This window comes from Ailuropoda melanoleuca, chromosome 15, assembly GCF_002007445.2.
Source record: "Ailuropoda melanoleuca isolate Jingjing chromosome 15, ASM200744v2, whole genome shotgun sequence".
NCBI lineage: Eukaryota > Metazoa > Chordata > Mammalia > Carnivora > Ursidae > Ailuropoda > Ailuropoda melanoleuca.
In genome coordinates this window covers 20,321,937-20,339,475 of record NC_048232.1, presented here as the reverse complement: position 1 = coordinate 20,339,475, position 17,539 = coordinate 20,321,937, and the positions used below count along the sequence as shown (strand labels likewise).

General features: G+C 38.8%; 1 protein-coding gene across 3 annotated transcripts in view; it reads right to left on the bottom strand.

Annotated features, from left to right (window-relative positions):
* SPAG6 (sperm associated antigen 6) overlaps positions 1-17,539 on the bottom strand; it is a 61,368-nt gene that overhangs the window by 16,525 nt on the left and 27,304 nt on the right. For all 3 annotated transcript variants that reach the window (XM_002913151.4, XM_011226983.3, XM_019801282.2), the window contains 4 exons: positions 5,544-5,749; positions 4,480-4,653; positions 3,195-3,347; positions 307-498 (listed from right to left, as the gene is read on the bottom strand). In XM_002913151.4, coding sequence (XP_002913197.1) covers positions 307-498; positions 3,195-3,347; positions 4,480-4,653; positions 5,544-5,749 — 725 coding nt within the window. The remainder of the gene's footprint in view (positions 1-306; positions 499-3,194; positions 3,348-4,479; positions 4,654-5,543; positions 5,750-17,539) is intronic.

Genomic DNA, 17,539 nt, shown 5'->3' with positions numbered 1-17,539 from the left:
CCTATTCTTCAATTCCTATTCCACAAGAAAAGTCAACATTAAAGTAAAATGCAAAAACCAGACATTCATTTTACAAACCACTTTGCACCTATACTATAGAGAACTTTCTTTAAAATAGATCGCTGTTAGAGATAAGGGTAACCCATTTTCAAAGAAAAGCTACCTCAGTTCTGGTAAATTTGTATTTCTCAACTAATAAAATCAATATTACCCATAATGATAATTAAAACATTTAAAATTACATATTTTTAAGAATGAGTCAAATCTAACAAATCTTCATACAACTGTTAAAAATTAAGCACTTACTTTTACTTGAAGATCCTCGGAACTTTCTGTTGACATGTACAACGAAAGCAGAACTGGCAAGGTGTTTGTGACTGCAACAGCCCGGGCGTGCTCTGGAGTGTGTCTCCCAATCTGTCCTATGGCCCAAGCAGCAGCAGCCTTAATATGATCTTCTGGTTCTTCTGACAAGCAGATTGACAACTGGGGCACACCCTGCAGCGTTGATCAAAAGAGCAAGTGTTACGAATCTAGGGCAGGATTAAAGAGTCTTCCATGTCTCTCAAACATTAGAAGAAATCATTTTGGCCTTGATCCTTTTTTTCCTAAACGGTTCAATAAATGAGCACATCACAGGGGCTGTCATTTTTCAAGTCAATAAAATGACTAGAACTAATTTACCTTAATTATCTGTAACAATACAACTACACTAAGAATATCTCTGCTAGCATTTACTCCCCAAATAGAGAGGCATTCAACCAAACAACAGATGCCCCAGACTAGTATATATTATAGGCAAAACCAGATTCCACTGTGGCAAAATAAAAGTGTTTAGGATTTTAAAACCTTTTATTGTCCTTTGTTTAAAAAGTTAGCTTAGAATCCTTTAAAAAAAAAAAAAAAGCCTTTCACCAAGTATAATAGATCTGAGAACAAAATAACTAGTATAGATCCAAAATCAAAAGAATGACAAAGAATCCTACTTAAGTACCTTTTAGATGAAATATTCACTAAAAACTTTCCTGAAATAATAAATAATTTTCATTTATTTTAGCCAACTTTTAAATGATAGTGTTGCCCATTTTAACATGATTAAATGTTAAAGTAGAAATTACTACTTTTGTTACATAGATAGCATGTATTTATATTCTGCACAGGCTTCAATTTTATCTCAATAATCAAAAACAGAATTAACTAAAGGGTCTCAAATACACCACAGTTTATATTCCCAAGGAATACTCAAATAACCAAATCAAATTATAATTCCGGATTCTATATAGGCATAATTTTCTAATGAATTCAAGACTAGAATAATTATCACCTTAAATTTAGTATCACAAAAGCCAATATCACAAGGTCAGGCTACCATAGCAAAGGCCAAATGATCATGTATATTTTCTTTTTGTCCACTTTAATATTCAGTTATTAGTACGACTAATTTCCTGAAGAAACCCACCATATCTCTTCACTGGCTTCTTTCTTACAACAAAAAATGTGTGTCTGCCAATACAAGGTCAGATCTGTCTTAAGAATGAGGCAACTTTGCTGAAACCCCATACTTCTGGGATATATCAAGAATGAAGGAGCAAGAGGAAGAGAAGTCACCTTTATCCCCATCCCCCAAATTCTGACTTATGGGCTTCCATTGTTATGACTATCAAATGAGATAAGGAACATGAATGTGCTTCGAGAATTATAAAGCGTTATGTAAATGGAAGTTGTTGTTACTGGTCCTTACAGTGCCCCACATGACAAGGAAAGAATGATGCAGCCCTGGGTGGCTTGAGGGAACCGCTGCTGCCACTGCCCCAGTCTTCACTAACTGAAAGGCAAACTAGGTGGGAGAGGCCAGCGGCAACCCTAGACCAAAGGAAGGGAGCGTCGCCTGGTTAGTTTGGGGAAGAAATACAGGAAGCAAAAGTAATTGCTTCTTTCATCCTTCTTCCTATGTGTAAGCTTTCTGACTATGCACAAAAGAACCGCAAATCAAAAATCCCAATAATATCCCCATGGTGACCCTTCGGAAAGCATTACTGCTCTAGTCACTATCATAGTCTTTGGTAATAGAAGAACAAAAGGAAAGGTGCAGGATAAAAAGGGAGTGAAACAAAGAACTATCAAGGAATTGGTAGGAAATGAAGATCTGAGGTTCCTCTTTATTCTGAGGATTAGCAGGGGATAAAAAAAAAACAAACAAACAACCCCCCCCTCTTCTGTTTAACACACAGCAGCAGGTTTTCTATGCTGATAAGAAACCCACACCCTAGAGGGTTGCCAGAGACACTGTAAGCACACAGCCTTTGAAGCATTCTTTGGGAGATCAATATTTATTCATTCAACAAATATTTTTTGAGCACCTACTATGTGCCAAGGCTACACTCCCTGGTGGGTTAATACCGAGTTGAGATAAGGCCAAATCCCTAGAGCAAGGAAACAAAACCATTACTGTCTGATGTGTGCTCTGAATTGCCTCCATCTAAGAAGAGAAATCAGTTCATGAAAGCTTACAGAGAAAAGGGAGATAAAGAAGGGATGTCCTAGCCTTGTCATCTCTTACCCAAATGACAGGAAGGGATAATGTACAGACATCAGAGGATAATGAAAACAACTACCAGGCATGTCATTTATAACGGTTGTATTTTTTTAAGATTTATTTATTTATTTTAGAGAGACCATGTGCGAGAGGGGGGGGGGCATAGAGCGAGGGAGAGCATCCCCAAGCAGACTGGCTACCCACTGAGCATAGAGCCCGACATGGGGCTCGATCCCAGAACCCTGAGATTATGACCTGAGCCGAAACCAAGAGTTAGATGCTCAACCGACTGAGCCACCCAGGTGCCCCATAACAGTTATTTTTAATCAAAGTGTGCTTTATATATCTGTAAATATGTAGTCAATCCTTCGAGATAGATACTTAATATTTAAGTACAGATAATACTAAAACTCGGAAGTGTTGATAGTTTGTCAATACTAAACACTGGCTAAAACTTTAAACTTCTACAAAGTAAACCTTACTTAAAGCACTGCTTTGGGAAACTTACTGATAAACCTTGGAAAAAGCTGAAAATTTCTTAAGGTAATTCTTTCACTCCAGTCAGTTCTATTTTATACTTTGTGGGAGGGCACTCGCGTGTGGTTCTGTGTTAGCACATCTCACTGCAATAACTAGAGGAAACGAAACAAGCACAGACCTTGGAAATGATCACTGCCATTGCCAGGTTCTCAGAATGAGCCGCTACATAACCAAGCATCATGATGCCGGGCAGCCTTATGTTTCCTTTGCAGGACCCGATACAATCAATCATGGCAGCCACTCCTCCGGCGTTAACGATCAACTGCGAAAGCTAGGAGAGGAGAGGCAGAGCATCGTGACCATGAAGCATGAGATTATCTTTCAATCTACCTTTAGTCTCGCCCAATTTTTAAATTTAGGACCTAAAAGCCATCTGGTGAAATCTGAAATATCATTTAGTGAGATTGTTGTATTCATTAAGGAATATATAAGCAGAATAATCCTGCTGTTTCCAATGCGCAGACATACTCACTGTGAGGAGCCACTCTGTGGTTCAGTTTTTCATGCATCAATAGCACAACTTTTATCCTTATTTCAATAGATGTCAAAATTCCTCACCTAGACACTAAGCCTAGGGCTAGTTCATAACTAACTAACTGCTGAAACCCCCAATCACAATGAGTGAGTATGAAGCACATTAATCACTGAATGCTAAAAGACAATGTCAGACTTAAACTGTTCTAGCCTAATTCTCCCCCCTTTGCTAGCAATGACTACTAGCTGCTTGCACTTTGATCTTGAAAAATCTCAACCAAATGAAGATGTTAGGTGACATAAAGAATGAGAACTTTAAAGTTCCATGAAATGAAATTGATGAGTCAGAATATACATGGAGAAAGATACGACTTCAGAATCCATCCAGATTTGCTTCATCTCTACTCCCTCAGCATCTGAGAGCTCAAGCAGTTAGGAGAGTTAGGTTGTCCTAGACTGTGGGCCTGGTGGTCTCTTCAGACCTGGAGGCATGCTGTCTGTCACCACTCCCAGCTGACCTAGAATGACAAGGTTGACAAAAGTCCACGCCCCCCACCATCTAAAAATGGAAAGCAGGAAATTATTAAAAACTTAGATTTTAGACTCAAATTCCATTGATATAACCCAGTGGTTCTCAACTAGGGGCACTTGTGTCCCCTGGGAAACACCGGCCATATATGGAGACATTTTTATCAGGATGGGGTTCAGGTGCTACTGGCATCTTGTGGGCAGATGCCAGGGATGCCGTGTACAGGACAGCCCCCCACAACAATGACCTGGTCCAAAATGTCCATCGTGCTGGGGACGAGAAGCCCTGACCTAACCAGATCACGTGGCACAGCATTTGAGCCCCATAAACAAGTTGATGTTTTGCTTAAAAAATAAAACTACATATTACTGTATTTTAAAACCTGAATTTTTTTTTTTACCTCAGGCGTGTGTTTCGCAATCTCTCTAATTAAAGTAGAAGCATTTTTCTTCACGTATTCATCTTTGTCCTTCAGACAGGTAAGTACAACTGGAAAAATCTCTGCTTCCACCACCATTTCTGCCAGATCCACGGAATGTTTTGCAATCTGACTAAGAGCTGAAAGGACCTGACGCTGTTAAGCAAAAAACCAAAAAAAAAACAAAACATGACATAGAGCTTGCTGCAGAGTTCTGATTTAAACAGCTTTATACACACTCAAATTCCTTTATAAAAAGGAAAAAACAATTACATTTCTAACAGAACCTTAGATTTAGGAGTCTCGAGACAGTCCATTCCTAGTCTTAGGCTGGATACTCAATTTCTCAAATTCCCTAATTCCCAAATTAAATGCCTTCATTTTTCTGTGGACTCTTTAAATCTCTTATCTATGCAGATGATCGAAGAATATGACCTTTGGATGAGCAGTATTTCTTAATTAACACTCACATTGTTAATTTATGATACATGTAGTACAAAAAAGATCAAGCACAAGTAACATCTTATTTTTGGCATCATGCTGATACCATTTCAAAGAACTTTCCATTACTCAGTTAACGTTAACAATTTTAGAAACTTACAGAATGTAAGTACTAGAATGCGAAAGTATAATTAACTATTAACTGAAAATCAAATTTTAGAAAGCCATAAAAAAAAAACTAGGGTAAATATGGCAATTTTCATAAGAAACTTAAATATAATAGCGGTGGGCTAGAAGACCTTTAGGTCCGTTCCAACCCTGAGATTCAGTCATTGCGTAATTCCTTATTTTAATCTTGATGTTCATACCGATGCTCCCCCTCGTTTTCAGCATGGCACATATTTTAACCAGACAGGTCTACTCTCTGATCTCTCCAGCCTAAGGTTCACATATTAAAAGACCAAATACATAACATATCCGTATCTGTTTTCAAGGGTGAATTTTCTAATTATTTTAAAATGTGTAATATTAATCTACCCACATTCCTATTTTCTTAGGTAATTGGAAGCCTGATCTGTTTGTTTTTTAGCTTTCTTTTTCAATACCTTTAATTTAGAATCAGGGTTCAGGATCATCTGGGCTAAGTGAGCAATAGCGCCTGCGTCCACTACGGTCTGTGCTAACTCCGGAGAATGCTTTGAAATATCACTGAGGGCCGAAGCAGCAATCCTTTTCAAAGCAATTTCTGGCTCCTGGATACAGAGTACTAAAAGAGGGGCAGCTCCCGCATCCACCACAGCTTGTGACAGTTCTGTGGGTCCAAGAAAAGTAATTAAGTGAGTATGGGTGACTGACCCTTGTGCAAGCCATTTTTCACCCTGACAGATACAGCAAAGAAAAAAGGGGGGGGGTGTACTTCACTGTCTCGACATCTGCATTTCAAATCAGCCTTCCTGGTTTCATAAACCATGTGGACCAATCCTGAGCTGAAAAGAATACAGGTCAATAGATGGACCCCCATTTACATGAACACATTTGAGGTAGATTAGGCTGAAATGGCTTGTTATTCTTTTTTTTTTTTTTAAGAGAGTAAGCAGATGTCAGCTGTTTAAGCTCTGACAATTCTGCTCTTCTCAATAGGCAAGCATTTTATGCATGGTTTACAATAACAGAGAAAATTAAAGTACCAAAAATTTACCAACCACACTAATTAGGCAGTATTTTGTGCTATTTACATGAGTAAACATTAACATGAATCTTGTGCCAATAATGTCAATTTTTAAATTCCTTTCATCTTATAGTACTTTTGAAAGATTTTTTTAACTTATTCAGAATTAAAAGGTGCATTTTCATTGTACATATAAAACGAGATCTACAACTGAACATTTTAATATGTAAATGTTAATGTTTAGATAAAGGAATAAATTTATCTTAACCATTTCACGTCAGAAATAAAATCTTTTGAATATACATGTTGATTTGTTTTTGTGTCCAAGACAAACAGCTATAAAAATAACACATTTTAAATTATAGAGAATGAGAAACAAGCAGGCAGACCCATATAATATGTATGTAGAAAATGTCTTTTGAGAAGCATAAAATACCATATGTAGTTACGGATTCTCCCCTCATTGTATTCTAGGCCTCTCTTACTAAATCACATATACCCATTTCTAGACTCTCTTCCTTTCAAATTATGTTCTCATTTTCCGAGATTTGTAGTGCCTTGGCAATTTATAGCCAAGCTAAGATATCTATTTAGCATATCACTTAAAGTCTTTAATTAAAAAAAATACAGTGGTTAATTTTTCAAAAGATTGGTGATATCACATTTTCTAAAAGGAAATAATGTTCGAAAATACAGGTTATAGTGTCCAATATTTGTTTTCCTTCAATTATTGTAATTATATTAAAGTTCTGGTATCATATAAATGGTTCACTCATCCTTTCATTAAACAAGTATCAATGAAAGGTTATTATGTGCCAGACTCATTCAGCTCTGGTGCAGATGACACACTTCTACGAATTAACACTAACATTGATTAGCAAATATATTTCAATTTAAAAAAATCTAACGTGAAATATGAAATACAATGGGAAGTTAATATGTAATCTCAAGAACAAGAGGCAGATAAGAGGACGTTGGTTAACAACAGCAACAAAAAAGACAACAGCAACAGACTGCAACATCAATCTCGCAATATAACAGATCCTCAGAAGCTTCGCTGGGATTCTGCCGCAACTGCCTTAAGACCAATAAGACAGCAGGTGAAACAGGTGATTACTGTATCTTTCCTACCACCCCTACCCAAGGGAAATGGAAAGAAAGCATAAAGTATGATATGTGTAATTTATAGATATAGTTTTCATATTTTAATTGGTAATATGTTACTTAATTCAGTTCAGCCCAAATTATACAGGTGTTGTATGGTAATATAAACTTTATGTGCACATATTTAAGGGCACCTGGAATATATACACACAGTCCCCAACTTAGGATGGTTTAGCTTAAGATTTTTCAACTTTATGATGGCGCAAAAGCAATATGCACTCAGCAGAAACTGCAATTTGAATTTTGAATTTGGATCTATTCCCAGGCTAGGGATACATACACAGTACAACACTCTCTCGTGATGCTGGGCGGCGGCCGAGCCTCAGCCCTGGCAGCCACGTGATCACGAGACTAAGCAACCAGTATGCGCTGCCATGCTGCACCCACACAGCCGTTCCGTTTCTCGCTTTCAGTGCAGTATTCAATAAATTACGTGACATTTTCAGCACTTTACTATGAAATGGGCTCTGTGTTAGATGACTTTGCCCAACTGTAGGCTAACGTAAGTGTTTTGAGCACGTTGCGGGGAGGCTAAGCTAAGCTATGACGTGCAGGAGGTTAGGTGTAGCAAATGCATTTTCAACTTGGGATATTTTCAGTTTACAATGGATTTACCAGGATAGAACCCTATTGCAAGTTGAGGGAGATCTCTAATGGGCTGCATTTATTTTGAGAGAGCATAAAGATGAGTTCATCTATTTATGTTTGCTCACTTCTATTTATATTTTCTAAGAGGAGGAATGTGCAGTAAACTACAACTGTTTAAAAGTACTATTAATAGGGGGGGCCTGGGTGGCTCAGGTCATGATCCCGGGGTCCTGGGATTGAGCCCCGCATCGGGCTCCCTGCTCAACAGGGAGCCTACTTCTCCCTCTCCCTCTGCCACTCCCCTTGATTGTGCTCTCTCTCTCTCTCTGTCAAATATTTTTTTAAAAATAAAAAATAAAAGTACTATTAATAAAAACTAAGGTTTTTTTTTTTAAATTACTATCTTTGTCATTTCCACGTGTTTTATCTTTTCCTTGAATAACAGAATGCCATATCCTCCTTTGCCCAAACTCTATAATGTTGAACAAGAAAGCAAACTCTGTTCTTCTGTTACCATCCTCAGCTGCTTTCTATTCTCTCCAGAGTAGTGATGGTGAATGTAGGGAAGGCTGGGGATGGCCCTGGAGAAAGATCTCCTGTGAAGGTAATGAAGCTTCCAAGAACCTGGGTTGGGCCTACAATTCTGTACTTGAGATTTCATATACATCATATCTCCAGATTTATCTGGTCCTCTAAAAACTGGGATCAGAAACACACTGTTATTTATAAATGATGGTATTCCATCGCCTTCATACACATACAAGGTATAAAGCAGTGTATATACATGTAAGAATACAGTAGGCCTAAAGAATGCACACCGTACCATGTTACACATATTACAGACTATCTTATCCTGCCTCTATCGCTACTCTTTTTCCTATGGCATATTTTTCTCCTCTTCCCCACAGTTGCTTCCTCTGGCATTTCTGTGCCAGTCACCATTGGTGTCTACCCAGTAGCCTTTGTCAGCCAAGGCACGAGTAGAAGTCAGCTAGAAGCATCTGTGAAAGGGTTTTTTCTCTGTCGTCAATAGATACACACAGAAGGAAACTCCGACTCTTTGCTGGACATGGTCAAGTGTACGATTGACATCTGGAACTCCTACATCTGTCTTGCAACGATAACGGAAGAAATCACCGTTTCTCTGAGGATGACTGAGTACAAAAATGAAAAACATCTGGGTCCTCCATGACACTGTTCAGCTGCATAACCAATCTTGGAACTGCCCTGACTCTGAACTTGTGTGTCATGTAAAACAAAACACGTCCTTATTTTTAAGCCATTTGTACTTGATATTCTGTAACTTACAGCCAAAAACATCCCGGTATAATCCTGTCCTCTCTCATGCTCAGCATATTGACGTATTCTCCTCTCTTCCTCTGGTCATCAGGTGTTCATTCAGTGTTTACTACGTGCTAGAAACTTGGCTAGATCTTGGGGAAGCCGAATAGAGTAAAACGTGCTTCTGTTCTAACAGGGTTGGCTCAGGGTGAAGGTACAAACAGACAACACCGAGTAAGAGCGAGGAGTCAGGTCTGTGGAGCGGGTGGGGAAAACATATGCAGGGGTGTGGCAGGCAGGGCTTCCCACATTACCTCCTTGTCCCCTTTCCCGTGTCCTACACTTCTCTATTCGGAAAAAAGCAATGGCAACCGAAGTACATGCAAATTCTGGTACATTTAAAAATTACTTCCCGTAACAGAAATCTCACAGAGTTCATTTCTAACTCTAATTTGAAAATGAGTTTTGGTTGTTAATTATACTTATGAAATCAAAGATTAATACAGACTCAGATGCTCATTATAGGTCGACAGATTTGACCAAAGAAAAGCAGTGAGTTAAGAAATTTATCTTAGTGCCTGAAAATAGCTTCATTTTAAATTTTAAATGAACCTTCAAAAATTAGTTTTTAAAAAATAAATCTTCTCTTATGTAATAACATGCAACATAATCATTATGTTAGAGAACAAGCAAGATTAGTAGTAGTTATACAAAGAAAAATACAGAGAAAGAGGGTTATATATTATACCAACATACTAACGGAATTTATAGTGCATTGATGGTACTAGTGCTGATAAACTTTTCTTCTCAATTTGCCAAATTGTCTTTGATGTGATTATAAATGTTTTAAAAATAAAAGAAATGTGAATATATCTTTTGTCCATATATATACAGCTACTGCTGTGTTAACTATACTAATATTACTATTATAAAGGAAAATAAATATAAACATTTTAGCTTATTTCTCAGGATGGCAGGAATTTTCTTATTTTAAAAAATGGTGGGAATGTATGTCCCCTTTAAGCATTCTGAAAATTAAAAATCTTTTGAAAATTACTAATGGATAGAGGAAATATTTTCTGTTTACTTTTCCACACTTGCCCTCTTGCCTTAATTTATGTCCTTATTACATTTAGGTTAAAATATTACATTTTTTAAATGTGAAGCTTTATTCATTTATAACAATTTCTTAGACTGCAAATTGTCAGAGGGAATGAAACTATCCAATAGCACTTCCTTTTTCATAAATAATAATGAAGGCCATGTATTGCAGACATGTAGACAACTGAATACACAGTCCTCAGACTTGATGGTCAGCTGTTTGCAGGAAAGGAAAAACTGGTTCTATTGGGCCTCATGAACAGCTCGCTGTTGAGCCAAGGAAGGAAGGCGGCCTCCTCCATGGGACTGTGACCAGGGTAGTCACCCGTCACACTTCTCTCTGCCTCTCTCAGTTTTTCCATGATCCTTTCTAATTACATTTGTAAAGGCTTATGTGCACACAATCCTTTCAATATTCTTAATATGAAATTTTGGGTGAGAACTCGTTGCTTCTCACACAGTTGCTTTTTGTTAAGAATTTTATTCTGTCCTGTTCTTGGGACCTGGGTTTTTGGTTTTGGTTTTGGTTTTGGTTTTGTTTTCCTAACAAAATAAAGGCTGAATTTGTAGTACTCCCTAACAGGTGTGAAGGATTACAACTTCAACGGATCAAAATCTTTCATACAGAAGAAGAAAAAAATGCTCAGGACACTTTAATTTTAGAACAAAAAGACATAGTATAAAGGGAGGACTTTTAAGAACAACACCACTCACAGAATTAGTACTATCTATATCTGGATGAGTGGAATATTAGAAAGGACTTTATGTTGACTAGAAGAGGACAGGAATGCCCATCAGTGTATAACAGGCATGGCTGAAGCAGGGAAAACAGGGAAATCAGGGAAAAGGGATTTTGCTTTAGTGGTACTCACAGTGGCTTCGACCCCTCCTCTTAACTGCTGTGACTGGTTGCTTGTTTAGATCTGCAGTGGTAAACTCAATTGTCCACACGGCCCAGGCAAGTAACTCAAATAAGTGAAGTCAGAGGGTATACGAAAAATACCGGGAAGGGGAACAGTGGAAAACTGGAAAAGCACATGCGACGGCTACAAGCAGCAGCAATCGTTCAGCTTGAGCCCGGTGTGGCCGCATAGGAACACAGGCCTCTGTCATCAGATCCTATGGTGTTTCAAGAGAAGCCAGAAATCTGATTTTTAACGTGAAATCACCGGGTTTTTTAAGTGTTGGCAATTAAAAAAAAAAAAAAAACAACACAGCACCACTCTGTGAGACAGTATAATGCAGGCCAAAGAAAACACACCCACCTGTGGGCCAGCTACAGCCCACAACCGTCATTTCACAACCCTGGGCTTAAACTTTATACCTCCTAAAATGACCTGTGGTAGGCTCCAGATGTGGAAAGATAATGTACTTTCTGCCTTTGATTCTTGGAGTCATGTTTTGGAGTCATCAAAGAACCACTATGAATAAAATAAATTAAATTAAAAATTTCAGCAGCAAATTTCAAGAAACTGATGAAAACCTGAAAGTTGACCTGCAAAAAAAGAATTAACCTAAATATACATTATGATACTTAACTGCTTATAATGGAGATGTAGGAGAGAAGACTTTGAGCAAAATTAAGTAATCTATCAGGAGAATTCATAAAAAGGACTCAAATTGAAGAGGCTCTCCAAAAAGAAAAAAAGGAAGAAAAAAATATTATGAATTTCGCACACTAATTCAGAAATAATTAGGCAAATCGAACACCTCAGGAATTCTAATTCTTTTAACTTTACTGCTTTTTAAATCATTTTTTCAAACACCACTTTTAATCACTGTCTAAGCCCTACAACAAATTATATTAAAAACGAAAAGAAAGTCATGAATCACCATTTCTCTGCACTTAGGTGGCCCTGTTTATCTGTTTAAAGATAGGATGGTTTTTGCATCTGGCTGTAAAATATATCACTACCCCTTCAAAACCTTGTTGAAATAAAGCAGGTTAAAGATACATTTAAAATTTGGCTACACACTTCTGATGTTAATCTTATGCTATAAAAGTCACCCCATTCAACCAAACTTTTCGTGAATTGGTAAAATCAAAGCCAAATATGCCAAAGCTGGTTATATACCAACCACACGGCAGTATGCGTTTAGGAATGTCACTTCCAAAGTGGAAGAAATGTGTCCTGTTTTTGGTCTAACCCAGCTAATCTACTGCTTGGTTATCTACTGCTAGGTAACAAATCACACCAATTTAGCTGCTTCAAACAGGGAACATGATGTTGCTGTTTCTGTAGGTCAGGAATCTGGGAGCGGCTTAGCTGAGTGGTTCAGGCTGGGGCCTTTCACGAGGCTGCAGTCAGGATGTCCCCTAGGGCTGCAGTTATCCGGGGCCCCACTGGGTCTCGAGGATCTCCTTCTAAGCACACTCATGGGAATGTTGCAAGAAGCTTTCATCAGGTCCTCCCCATTTCTGGGGCCTTTCCATAGGCTGCTTATGGTGAGGCCTCTCCCAGAGTGAGTGATCCAAAAGAGAAAACCCAAGACAAAATCTGCAGTCTTTCATAATCTAACCTCAGAAGTCACATACCATCACTTCTGCTATATTTCACTGGTAAAATGTGGGTGGAGGCTACACAAGGATGTGACTAGGAGGAGGTGGGCATCACTGGGGATTGGGGGGGGCATCGTGGAGGCTGAATTAGTATTAGAATTAGTATTTTTCTTCACTAACACGTCTGAGCGAGGCAACATCCCTCTGTAGGTAACAACGCTCATGATACCTGTAATTCTGAGCTGAGAGACAGACCTCTCCAGTTGCTAGGTGAGAAAAGGGTAGAGAGAGAATTTGCATGCTATTATGAAAAAGTCTAATATATGATTTTTATTTATTTCCCCCACCACACAGATGTCATTTTTCCTACTTTCATTATTTCCATGCCACGTCTCTCCCATCCTCAGAGCTATTGGTCTAACTCGTACACATGGGTTGAGTGTTTGAGAGTTTAAGGGTTAACGTACATACATATGCTTTGAAGGTTAAATAATTCTGGCTCCTCTAAAAAGTCAAGTGAGTCAAGTAAGCCATTGATCTGGAGTTAATGGTGCCGTAGTAAGAAATTACATGCAGCTGCGATGGACGGCGCACTTACAGGCTCAAATATAAAAAGCAGCTTCAAAATATGGTAAGGAAAAGAAGTGGAGACAAGAGAAGGAGAATGTGGGAAATGAGAAAGACTTGGGTATGGCCTTGGAAGTTAATAGGTAACATAAGATTTAGAGCAATTTTTAAAAACCCAAATTTTGGCAGTTTTTAGTTTTTGACTTATAACGACCTCAAGGCTAAGACTAAGCTGGATAGAAAGAGGTAAAAGCTACAGAGAAGGTTTGTGGTGCTTTATCCACGAAGAATCGGATGGTAAATTCGTGGGAATCAGAGCTTTTTACAAAGTACACCTTTTGTATCTAGAAATGTTTTCGTTTTGTTTTCCAACTGCTAAATGAGTATATAAGATTGTAGCCATGGTCGTAGCTTCACTCTGCCTGCAAATTCGTAAGCTTCAAAAACAGTAAACTGAAGTGCAAAGGGGGCATTTATGACCGCGGCATCCCCGGCACTCTTTCTTTGCTCCAGCCCAGTTTTAAGCTCCCTGCCTTCTAGCTGCTAGGGTGGCAGGGGCTGGGCGGAGGGGGGGAGCTCTCTACAAGAACACACAGAGAGGAGAGAGAAGAGGAAAACAAAGGAAGCACTGGATGATTAGAATGTTTGCCAGGTGCCTTTACAAAAGTGGCCCCTGATCCGAGGTTCTTGGTGTGGCTCCCTCTAAGTGGTGCCTAGAAGCTGCCCGTGGGCTTCCACTGCCCACGTTTATTCCTGAGGGTGGATTCAGCTCCACGTTTTAATAATTGCATAATATCCCACTGAGTAAATACATGCCATAATTTACTTAACCATTCCCCCGCTTTAGAACATTTAATTGTTTCGTTTGATTGTGGTTTGGGTTTGGGCCATTATAAATACAGTGAAGTGAACCTCTGTGTGCATTAAGATTATGTGTTAGTGGGGCGCCGGGGTGGCTCAGTCGGTTAAGCGTCTGCCTTTGGCTCAGGTAATGATCCCAGGGTCCTGGGATCGAGCCCTGCATCAGGCTCCCTGCTCAGTGGGGAGTCTGCTTCTCCCTCTGCCCCTCACCCCACTCGTGCTCTGTCTCTTTCACAAATAAATAAATAAAATCTAAAAAAAAAGAACATTATGTATTAGTTATCTATTGCTGTGTAACAAATGACCCAAAGTCACCGGCTTCAAACATCATCATCTGTTATCTCACATTTTCTGTGGGTCAGGAATCCAGAAGCAGCCTAGCTGGGTGGTTGTGACTCTGAGTTATACACGAAGCTGCTCTCACACAAATGGTTGTAGTCTTTTGAGGGCACAACTGGGTGAGGATGTGTTTCCAATCTCACTCAGCTGAGTGTAGCTGTTGGGAAGGTCCAGTTTCTTGCTGGTTGTTGGAGACCTCAGCTCCTCACCATGTGGGCCTTTCCCTAGGTTGTCTGACTGTCGCGTCCTAGCAGCTGGCTTTCCCCAGAACAAGTAATGAGACACAAAAAGGGAGAAAGCCCCCGGGACAGACGCCTCAATCTTTTATAGCTGGTCACCTATTCTCAGAAGTAACCGACCGTCACTTCTGTCATAGTCTAGTGGCCGCACAGACCAATCCTGGTATGATGTGGGAGGGGCCTATACAAGGGTATGAATACCAGGACACAGGACCTCTGTGGGGCATCTTGGAGGCTGGCTACCACTGGTCATACATACATACATCTAGAACTCCACAGATTACACAAACACACATGCATGTGTGTATTTACTTATGATAGCGCCTGAGAGCTACAATTACTAAGGGGGAATGTTGACACTTTTTGAGGTTCTTGATATTTTTAGATTAAACCACATGAAACTGCTATTTTTGTTAAATCAAAACCAATTGAATATAGGTTATTTCATGTAGGTCAACCTAATATACATCAACCTAATATGGACTGCAGAATTGTTTATTTTATAAGTATATGTCTCCACCATCATGTCTCACCATGTGTGAGTTCGGCAGTCTGGCCACTTCACATATAAAGTACATTTTAGTCCTTACATCGAGTAGGAGATTGCTCAAAGTTGAATCATTATTTACTTCTCCCCAAATGGTATTTTTAGTTCCAAATTCCTTAACTTACTGCATACTACAGTTTAGTTATACTGATTAATAAACAGGAATATTATGTATAACTTTTTTAATAATAATTTTTTATTATGTTATGTTAGTCACCATACAGTACATCCCTGGTTTTTGATGCAATGTTCCAATATTCATTACTTGTGTATAACACCCAGTGCACCATGCAATACGTGCCCTCCTTGATACCCATCACCAGTCTATCCCAATCCCCCACCCCTCTCCCCTCTAAAGCCCTCAGTTTGTTTCCCAGAGTCCTTAGTCTCTCATGGTTCATTCCCCCTTCTGTTTACCCCCCTTCCTTCTTCCCTTTCTTCTCCTACCTATCTTCCTACTTCTTATGTTCCATAAATGAGCTGAGTAATATTCCATTGTATATATGGACCATATCTTCTTAATCCAGTCATCTGTTGAAGGGCATTTCAGCTCCTTCCACAATTTAGCTATAATCATTCTTTTTGATGGCTGAGTAATATTCCATTGTATATATGGACCATATCTTCTTAATCCAGTCATCTGTTGAAGGGCATTTCAGCTCCTTCCACAATTTAGCTATTGTGGACAATGCTGCGATGAACATTTGGGTGCATATGGCCCTTCTCTATGTATGACTTTTTTAAGACCAGAGCATTACCACTATATTGCCTTTTAACAAATAAACACAAAGCATAGACATGCTAATTCTAAGTCAGTACTGTCCAACAGGAATGTGAGTCACACATATAATTTAAGATGTTCTAGTAGGTACATTTAAAAAGCAAAAAGAGGGGCGCCTGGGTGGCATAGCAGTTAAGCGTCTGCCTTCGGCTCAGGGCGTGATCCCGGCGTTGTGGGATCGAGCCCCGCATCAGGCTCCTGCTATGAGCCTGCTTCTTTCCTCTCCCACTCCCCCTGCTTGTGTTCCCTCTCTTGCTGGCTGTCTCTGTCTCTGTCAAATAAATAAATAAAATCTTTAAAAAAATAAAAAGCAAAAGGAGGGGTGCCAGGGTGGCTTAGGCAGTTAAGCGGCTGCCTTCAGCTAAGGTCATGATCTCAGGCTCCTGGGATTGAGCCCCACAAGGGAGCCTGCTTCTCCCTCTCCTTGTGCTTGTGCTCTCTCTTGCTATCTTTCTCTCTCTCTCCAAATAAATAAATAAATAAAATCTTTCAAAAAATAATAAAAATAGGGGCGCCTGGGTGGCACAGCAGTTAAGCGTCTGCCTTCGGCTCAGGGCATGATCCCGGTGTTATGGGATCGAGCCCCACATCAGGCTCCTCTGCTATGAGCCTGCTTCTTCCTCTCCCACTCCCCCTGCTTGTGTTCCCTCTCTCGCTGGCTGTCTCTATCTCTGTCAAATAAATAAATAAAAATCTTTAAAAATAAAAAATAAAAAAATAAAAATAAAAAATAAAAATAAAAAGCAAAAAGAAATAGGTGAAATTAATTTTAATAAAATACATTATTTAACACAATATTAATATTAATATTACAATTGCAACATGTAATCAATTTTCAAAAATTTTAACGAGATATTTCACATTTTTTTCATATCAAGTCTTGGAAATCTAGTGCAGATTTTGCACTTACGATGCATGTCAGTTTGGCTGCTAAGTTTTCATTGGAAATACTCAATCTGTATTTAGACTTCAAAAAGTTTATAGCTGAAAAAGTAGATTCACATACCCATGTTGTTTTGATCATACCTAAGAAATCTCCAGTAATTGAACTGGTTTATCAATTTTTAAATTTATATTAGGAGTAGATAACAATTTAGTGCCTCAGATGCCCGAGCCACCATTCAAGTATATGACAGTAACATGTGACTAGTGCACGACCACATCGGTAAATCTGTAGTTTAAAATCAAAGGAGATACAGAGAAATGGCTAGTAATAGAATTATCACACAAAGAGTTCAATAACTGCAGTTAATACCTTTTCAAGGCCAGAAGTCGATCTTGAGCAAAATGCTTTGATGCAATTAACTTATACTACATTTTTATAGCAAGCTGTTTCATTCATCTACAGCCACACGTGAGAGCAAAGTAGGCCAAAAAGTTAACTGCAGAATCAGCCAGAAACATGGTAATTATACAATAACTATTTTCCCAGTAGACAATGGATTTTAAGATGTATGTTAAGATG